The sequence below is a fragment of the Leucopleurus acutus genome, assembly GCF_964270905.1.
Source record: "Leucopleurus acutus genome assembly, chromosome: 6".
NCBI lineage: Eukaryota > Metazoa > Chordata > Mammalia > Artiodactyla > Delphinidae > Leucopleurus > Leucopleurus acutus.
The window spans coordinates 51,757,455-51,766,846 of NC_139149.1; the positions used below are offsets into that span (position 1 = coordinate 51,757,455).

General features: G+C 36.8%; 1 protein-coding gene across 4 annotated transcripts in view; it reads right to left on the minus strand.

Moving 5' to 3' along the window:
• GRB14 (growth factor receptor bound protein 14) overlaps positions 1-3,770 on the minus strand; it is a 69,020-nt gene extending 65,250 nt beyond the window's left edge. For all 4 annotated transcript variants that reach the window (XM_082840973.1, XM_082840974.1, XM_082840972.1 and 1 more), the window contains exon 1: positions 3,572-3,770. In XM_082840973.1, coding sequence (XP_082697099.1) covers positions 3,572-3,634 — 63 coding nt within the window. In that variant the 5' untranslated portion in view covers positions 3,635-3,770. The remainder of the gene's footprint in view (positions 1-3,571) is intronic.
• Positions 3,771-9,392: the final 5,622 nt, after the last annotated feature.

Genomic DNA, 9,392 nt, shown 5'->3' on the forward strand with positions numbered 1-9,392 from the left:
ATAAAAAATATATTCTAAAAAGTATTCCTTTTTTCTCTGAGATTCTGGAAGACACGTTAGAATTCTGTGTGCCTATGAAAGTCTCTCATAATTGTAGTATGGCTAAAGAATGTAGAAATGCTTGGAAACAATTTGCAGAACAATTTTAATCTGACAGAGGTAGAAATCTTCCTACCCACAGAATCAGAATATGGGCACCTGGCCTTCAGACCTTCCAACCTTTATATAAAAAGAATGTGAATTTTATATTGCACTTAGTATAAGCCTTACAATGCTTGAGTTTTTGTTAACTCTCTGGGACCTTAAAATTGTTTCTTGATGTAATGAACGCTGGGTAAAACTGTCTTTCCACCTCTCTCTCTCTCATACTCTCTCTCTCTCTCATACTCTCTCTCTCTCTCATACTCTCTCTCTCTCTCTCTCTCTCTCTCTCACACACACACACACACACACACACACACACACACACACTTTGTTGCTTACAATTGCTGTCTGAATAAAATGTTTTCTACACTAGAGCATATGGGAGTTGGTGGAGGTGCAGAGGAAGATGAAAAGATTTGCCTAAGCTAATTCCAGACTAGAAGTTGAATGGCAGTTATACACACCATAAGGCAATTTCATTAACATATTAATTTCAGGAGGTAACACATATCTAATAAGAGAAACACAGTGGAAGTCACAAGACCTAGATTCTATTTCTAGCTTTGCCATTGACCTTCTGGGTGATCTTGCATAAGTCACTCAACATCCAAGAGACTCAGTCTTCTCATTTGAAAAAAAAAAGGCATAACCTAGTTATCTGAGAAAAATGCTATGAGGTGAAGAGCTCATTCAGAACACTTGATGAGGATGCGATCATTTCTGAGAGAGATGATGAAACTTTATTCACTGGAACCTTGATTAACTAGAATCAAGGAAATCGGATCCTGATAGAATTAGAAAAAGTCAAAAATTTATTTCCAATTTACTTGACAGAGAGTCCACTGAACTAGTCTGTTCCTCAAAGATCAAAGTATATTTGATGTGCTACGAAAAAGACCCATACCATGTTAAGAGCCGTGTTTAAAGTTCAAGTTCCCAACCAATCTCAGGAGATCTTATGCCCACTTAGATCAGATATGCTTGCTGATAAGAAAATTACTCCCTAAAACTATTAAGCATTTTCAGAAATACCCTCAGCCTTTCAAATGATTAGGATTCCAGTTGACAAATTATTTTGCAAGAACCACTCGTTCAGGATGAGCCAACTCTATGCCAAACCTGTGGAAAAGGCACCTAGGTTCTTTGGAAAATGAGAAGCTGCCCCAAAATACTGAGAAATGCTTGTATTAATTTGTATCATCTTAAACTATGGTGCATATAGAAAACAAGTTAATTACAAGTGTGGAATAATTTCCTATCTTAGAAAACAAAGGCATGGTGTGACCAGAGCAGATGGATATTTTTTAGTCAGAAAAACACCCAGTTTCTAAAATAAGAGATACTAAGATTTTCAGAACAGTCTTATCAACAATGGGTCCTCTGGGGATTAAACTGCTGGGAGAACGAAATAGCATTAAGTATTTTCAGCAAATGATGCGCTAAATTATAGGAACATTTAATATGTGTACCAACTGGAAAGGAATAACATGGACTTGGGCTTAGGGAATTTTGACTTATGTTAATTATTATAATAGAAACCTGACTAGAAGCTTATTATAAAAGAACCAAGAGAAATCACAACGATGTATCCATTGGCAGCTCAGACCTAACATCACTTATAATCACAGCTTTCCAGAGCAATCCTGTTTTGCTACTTACCAACCAGTGCTGGGTGTTATTTTCTAGCTAAGTTTTACTCATACAAATTTACTCATACAAATTTCCCCTAGACTAACTGCTCCAAATCCTTGAAAATGATAGCATCTTCTTCTAATGTTTTATATTCTAATAAGAAATGGTTTAAATATTTTATTATACTTATGAAAATTCAAAATATATTATTTGAGTCACAGAATTATAGACACAAATAAGACTGAAGAGAACATTTAATGAAAATCTCTCCACTATTATATTATAGGTGAGAAAGTAGTGACTCAGAGAGTTTAAATGACTTGCCCAAGATCACACAGCTAGGAAATGGAGAATCCAGGTGGCATGCTTTCCACCACACCAATATGTTGTGCAAAAAAACCACATGATGAAAATTTCTTGGTTAATCCAAAGAAATTATTATTAGTTAACTGGATAAAGAAGAATTATTAACTGGATAAAGTATTAACTGGATAAAGAAGAATCCAAACATAAGGATATAGATTTGATATACGCTATTATACCTTTTCACATTGCCAGTGACTCAGGTAATCTATATGGTCATTATTAATGTACTACTAAGCCTACATCAAAATAAAGACTCCAGCTCAATGCAAAATATTTTTAATTAAATTTGCTTAAGTTGAAAGAAAGACATCAAGAAAGATAAGAACAAATGTTGGGAAAATTATCATATACTGTTTTACTGCCAAGTAAAATGTCCCTGGTGAATAAGTAGTCAACTGGATAAAAAAATAAATTAAAAACCTAAAACTTAAAAACAATGAAAAGAGACACTTCTTTTAAAAGACACCCTAATTGTAAGATTTGTCATTTTCAAATAAATTAAACCATGACCTTTGACTTAATGAAATACACTAATAGTTAACCATTAAAAGTCAGGTACGGAAATAAACATTACAGTTTCTAGTGTCACCAAAACCATTCAGAAAGCACAGTGTCAAAATGTGTTTTGGTGCTTTTTCTTTGCTATACAACAGATTTGATTCTTTAAGGATTTCAATACACGGTTCTTATTTGGTATATTTACAAGAGAAGTTTAGTATATTCAGCTTTACTTAAATGCTACATCACATGGTGTATTTATTATCTTATAAAACACGATGTGGCAAGTAAGACATAGAAATAAACTTTACAAAAAACTAACAGACAAAATATTTCACACACAGGATTGACTGCATTAATAATTAACAGAAAGCCTTTTCACAAGGGAACTTAATGGAAAGTTTTTCTTAAGCAAGTAAGCAGAAACTCAATAGAAATGGGTAGAAAACCAGAGGAAAAGAAACTGGTGCCATATGTTTTAAACAGTAAAACAATTATATCGTCCATTCAACAATGAAGATGGATGTATCATGAATTATAGTGAAACAAAGAATCTGCTCCTTAGTAAACAAATATAAAACATAATAGCTAGCAGATTGCCTATTGAACTAAAGGCAAAGAGGCCTGAAGTTACAGTAGAAGGGGAAAAAAAAAAGAAAGAAAAATCTTCAATACAGTCTCTATCACAACGCCCTGAAATCGAGACCAAACTACTTTCACATGGAGCTTTTCGTACTACAGAGATGTTCTGGCCCAGCTTTTGTTTTAATAGTCTAATTTCAATAATCTATCCTTTAATCACCTATAGCCTCAATGAATTATAGCCTCTCTCAGGATATGTAACGAAAGTTTCCAACACATTAATAAACACAGTAACAGGAAATTAAAAAACAGCAAGAAAAAGAAAAGAAAAACAGCAGAAGTCACATACCCTTTTCTGTAGAACTATGGGCGTTATTGAAGGCAGAGTGACTCTTCTTGCACTCAAACTCATGCCTGCTCTTCTTAGAGTGATCCCCTCCCGTAGATCATGGACGAAATGAAAGAAATCTTTTACAGTTACTCCTTGGGAATCTCGGGGCTCAGTGCAAAGAAACAACTAGGAAAGTAATAAATGTCACTCTGCTTATGTGATTCCAATCTACCAAAGCCAATTAAGGATGGCTGTGGGACAGGACAAGGCAGCAACCAATCAAAGCCCAGAAAACTCCGCCTTTGTCCTTGGAAACACATTCTGATACTTTTGTTTATGATATTTAAAGAACCAGATTAACAGCCATCTAGTTCACTTAACTTTTTTTTCCAAAACAGTGCAATTCAATGCCATTCTTTGTTGACTAGGCAGTTATGTCTTTACTTTACTGAAACATTTCAACATATGGCAGATAAGAAACTGTTTACATTGGTCTATTTAAAGTGTATAAATATGCAGATGCACTAAATTTACTTATGCTACTCATAAAAGTGATAAATGGGTAGATTGAAACATATTATATGAGGCACAAAAAATAATCCTGAAGTTAGAATTGGTCCAAAGGTGTTAAACTTCACAAGTCATAATAAAAGGATTTTAATATATATTTATGTACTTCGTCTCCTAAACAGCTAAAATTTCTGTATTATGGACCTTTTAGCTGTCCTTGAAGCTATACACTTAACTATTCCTGTTAAATATTACCTTAACAATCAACCTAAATAATACTGTTAAATATAAATGGGGCATTAAACTACAACGTATGAATTGCAAATGCTAATGTTTTTTAAAAGCACAGATCTGTGTAATTGAGCACATTTCATTCAATTCAAAGCATTTAAATAAGCATGCTCAAAGCATTCTCAAAAGTTTAACAACCATTTTGCCTTTTTTCTTACAATAACTAAAAATTGTATTCCAGTATTTTTGAGGGTTGGAGAAGGGTCCATTTCTGGTTAATGAGAAAATTTTCAATAATGTCTAAATAAAGAGTAAGAGAAACACAAAAATGACAAAAAGTATTGCAATATTAAAACTAATCTGAGTTTTTATATTATAAACTCCCTTTGGACCGATTCCTTAACAAGCACCTACTCAGTGCTCTTCAACCAGGACACAGAGAATGACATGCTGCGTTCAGCTTGAGGGGAGCTCCCTGTCACTTCTAGATCACAAAGTGGTTGTCGTAGTAACAGGGCAAAACGGGAGATTCTCGGCAACTCAGATACAAACTTTCCATTTCATTATCTAGACTGCTACTGGGCAGAGTTCATTTGGGTGTGTTTTATATGCACGGTGATCTCATATTCCTCAAAAGAAAAAAAGAGACACTACAAACTCTAGGGTTCCCTACTTTGAATTTCAAAACCTACACAGCTCGCTCACAATGGCAGCTGGGGGGGAATTCACTTAGTAAAAAGTCACAGGCAGATCTAATTTGTGGGCATTCATTTTATTCTTATCCTACTAGGTTTATCATGGTCTTTTAAAATAAAACTACCAACAAAAATCTACTAATACTGGGAGAGGAGTCACCATTTGTGAAGGAAAAGATTTTGGTTTAACCTTGAGTCACTTTTTTGGCAGGCACACAATAACAAAGCCCATGGTTACTACATAATTTCAAGTTTATTATCTACAATTTTTCTTTCTTCTTTTCTCAATTTAGGCTTTGAATATTACAAAGAAGTGTTATCTCTGGTCTCAGAAAGGGTTCCACCATAATCAAAGCAATTCATTCCACTAAATCATGAGGCAAAGAACCCACTATGTGCCAGGCAGTGTGTTAGGTGATAAGTACATGCTAATGAGTAAGATATGGTCACAGCTTCATAGTGGAATAGAGATACTCATTTTTAAATTAAAAATCACATTCAGTAAAGGGCTGAGTCTCACTGTGATTAAATGCCAAGTACCAGGGGTGCACCAAGTTAGAAGAAACTACACATCAGAGGTGAGATCACGGCAGGCTTCAAGGAGGAAACGACATTTGCTTTGAAAAGTGAGTAAGAGAAAAGAATATGCAGAACTTGGTAACTGATGGAGATACAGAGTGAGGTTCTCAAAGCCGACTGCAAGTTTTGAAGTCTAGGTGAATGGGGAGTCAGAGATGCTGTTTTACATCACATGATAGAGCTTTTTAAACACTAAAATGCATCCTTCAAGTCAAAACAATGTCCAGGCTCTATATTCATTACAATGCAACATACCTGTCCTTAAAAACTATTCTACAGACAATGAACTGCTGAAGTATGATAGGTCATCTCTTTGGAACTCTTGAAAGGTGAAGTTTATAAATTTTCAGTGAAAACCATGAAGAGCGAAATGTGGCATTTTGTGACTCTATGTTGCCAAAAAGGTCTTTGAAAAAAACTCAAATACACTTTTCACAGTCAGCAGGCTGAAAGACTAATGAGACAACACTCACACTTAATAACAGGCAGAGTCTCATTTTTCAGCGATCTTTTCCACGTGTTCCTAGTGACTGCTTTATCTCACTTCCTAGTTATTGTAGACACTGATTCAAAATTTAACTTGAGCCCATGCGTTTTTTTTTTTTTTACCATTATTATAAATGGCTTGCACCACTCACTAACCTTGTCACCTGAGCCTTAATTTCTTCAGCTGCTGCTAAATGGGGATAAAAAGCTATGGCCAACAATTTGGGGATTGCTATGAGGATCAAGGATATCAGTTTTGTGTATGGTCTGGAAGAGCCCAAGGCAGGTGATGAAAAATACTCCGTGAACTGCTCCTGCAGAGGACTGGGCCTAAGATGCATTCTCCTTAGACTGTGTCACAGATCATTATTTACAAATTAATTTTTTTTTTTTTTTTTTTTTTGCAGTATGCAGGCCTCTCACTGTTGTGGCCTCTCCCGTTGCGGAGCACAGGCTCCGGACGCGCAGGCTCAGCGGCCATGGCTCACGGGCCCAGCCGCTCCGCAGCATGTGGGATCTTCCCGGACCAGGGCACGAACCCGCGTCCCCTGCACCGGCAGATGGACCCCCAACCATTGCGCCACCAGGAAAGCCCTACAAATTAAATTTTGATATAACAGGGTTGCAAACAATATAGCAAGGTCAACAATGAAATACTATAGAATAGCACTGTACATTATTTTGTTCTTTGCTCAACACTGATAGAACAAGAGTGAATTTTGTCACTCAAAATATGCATATCAAAGTTTCAATGTGAATTAAGAATAACACAAAAATAATAAATAATAAGTATTATGATGATAATTAATAAGATTTAAGTGAGCACCCAGTATGGGCCAGGCATTGAGCTAGTTTTCATTGAATCCTCATGACAACTCTATGAAGCAGGTACTAGCTATTCAATAGATGAGGAAACTGAGGCCAGAAGAGCAGAGGACTAAAAATGGTCTCAGATACAAGAATATATTGCAAAAACTTATCCAAATCCACGAAGTACATAAGTCAATCAGCCAAGGTGAAAACCACATCTGGCCCTCTCCAAGATACTCTACTATTCTACTCTACAATATTCTCTCCCACCTTGTACTATATAATTTGATGTAGTATTAGCATAAAATGTCATCCTCATACCACCCTTGTTTCTGATGTTCCTAAGCATTTGTTTTACTAACTCACCTAATGAATATGCGTAGAGGGCCTTACTATGTGTAAAGTACTATGCTATTTGCTATGGGGAATTCCAGGTTGATAACTCCTGCATATCAGAGGAGCTGAAACATGGCAACATGTCAACACTTGGTCAAAGCAGTGTACAAGGTGGAATCTGGGCAGAAGAATGCAACCTAAGCACCAGCCAACGTCTAGGTTCCAAGCCTGCCTTTCAGACCTCTTCTCCCACTCAACATGAACAGAAGCTCCTTGGAGCTCCCTGAAGCACGTTCGAGTTCCACCTCTCTTTTTGTAACGTTCACTCTCTAAAACCCACAAATCTTTTAAGGCCCAAGACCAGTCCCACCTCTTCTGAAAGTTTCACTGATCTCTCATCCTTCAAGCATCTCTCCTTTTTTTTCTTTGCACATACTACCTTAGAACTGAGAGGTAGAAAAGGAGGGAGCGACAACAAACACCGAGTGCCTGTCAAGTGTTAGGCACTTTACATGTGGTATTTCATTTTATTCTAACAAACCTGTATAGCAGGCATCATTTGTTCCCATTTTACAGATTCAAACCATATCTATTTTTTCCAGACTATCTCTTTACCCTTCATCATATACCAGTTTAGCCAAGCTTCAGCTACTGTTTTCTATGTGTGAGCACCTTATATCATTTAGAATGTAGGCTCCCTGAAAGTAGGGACATGTGTAATTTCCCTTTAACCATCACTCTGTCACCCCAAGTGGCTTTATACATAGGGGGGGAAATGCTATAAGGCACAAGAATGCTTCTTGATTACTAATTCCTACAAATACTTCTTCAGCCAACCAATCAACCAGTCTCCTGCTTTACACAAAACACAACTTGGTTTGCCCCTCCATTTTCCTCCTGTATATTGTGCTATTGTGCTACCCATTTGGGGTAGCTCATTGCCCCCATATTCATTAAATCCCCCAAAGATACAGATCAAAATTGACCCCTCCAAGAAGTCATTCCTCCATCTAAATTATATCATTCCTTGTTTTGTACTTTTGTTTTAGGACTTAAACTTTTCCATTCCTCATACCTTTCTCTGCACACACTAATACACTGCTTTGATAACTAATAAATCCTTTCATAGGCCCCAGTTGTTTGTCTAAGGAGACTATAATCCTTAAGTGTGGGACCCAGGATTTCATCTCCTGTGCTGCTCCCAGAAAACCTAGCAGGATGCTCTCTGTACACAGTAGGCATCACGTTCACTCACAATCAATGTGGAAAGACTAGTCACTCCGGTTACATGGTGGACAAGCCCCCTTTCTCGTCTTAACAGTTGCTAGCCTTATGATTTACTCTGAACAAAAGCACACAGTCTTCTTCACAGGATCATTTGGATATTCTTTTGCTATCTGACATAGTTCTGTTAGTGGTCAGTAGTGTCGACACTAAATTTAACTGTTGTCCTAAGAACACCCGTTTTAGAAAAATCTTAAAATATTTGGTTATAGCATTTAATAGCAATAAACAGTCTAGATCTTTAGACACAAACTCAGTACCTCTAGTTCTATCAGCTCATATTACTCAAAGACCTTTTGCTTCTCTAGGTATACGACAGGGCATCATTCTTTGCACTTGATGGGCCTGATCTGATCTTCCTCTATCCTATTTCTCCCCCTCTACTCTGACAGTTCCTTCCTTCCATCAAAAATGTCTAGGATTTCTTTTTTTTCATATTTATTTATTTTATTTATTTATTTGGTTGCACTAGGTCTTAGTTGCGGCAGGTGAGCTCCTTAGCTGTGGCTCGAGGGCTCCTTAGTTGCGGCATGCAAACTTTTAGTTGGGGCATGCATGTGGGATCTAGTTCCCTGACCAGGGATTGAACCCGGGCCCTCTGCATTGGGAGTGTGGAGTCTTAACCACTGTGCCACCAGGGAAGTCCCCTAGGATTTCTTACTGATTTAAACTCTGATAGAAAGTTTCTTCTTTTAAAGAAATTACTGAATGACTTATAAGCCTTAGTCATGATAAATATAACCAATCTACAGTTCAGTCAGGTATTTTAAAAGTGCCTATGTATTCTTCACCTGACATAGTTTTCTAGGAGCATTATGGCTGCCTATCAAGGAGGCATAATGTATTGTACTGTCTACAGGAGGGCAGATGGACACTTAAAAATAACTACAACTATATGTTAAGTTCTT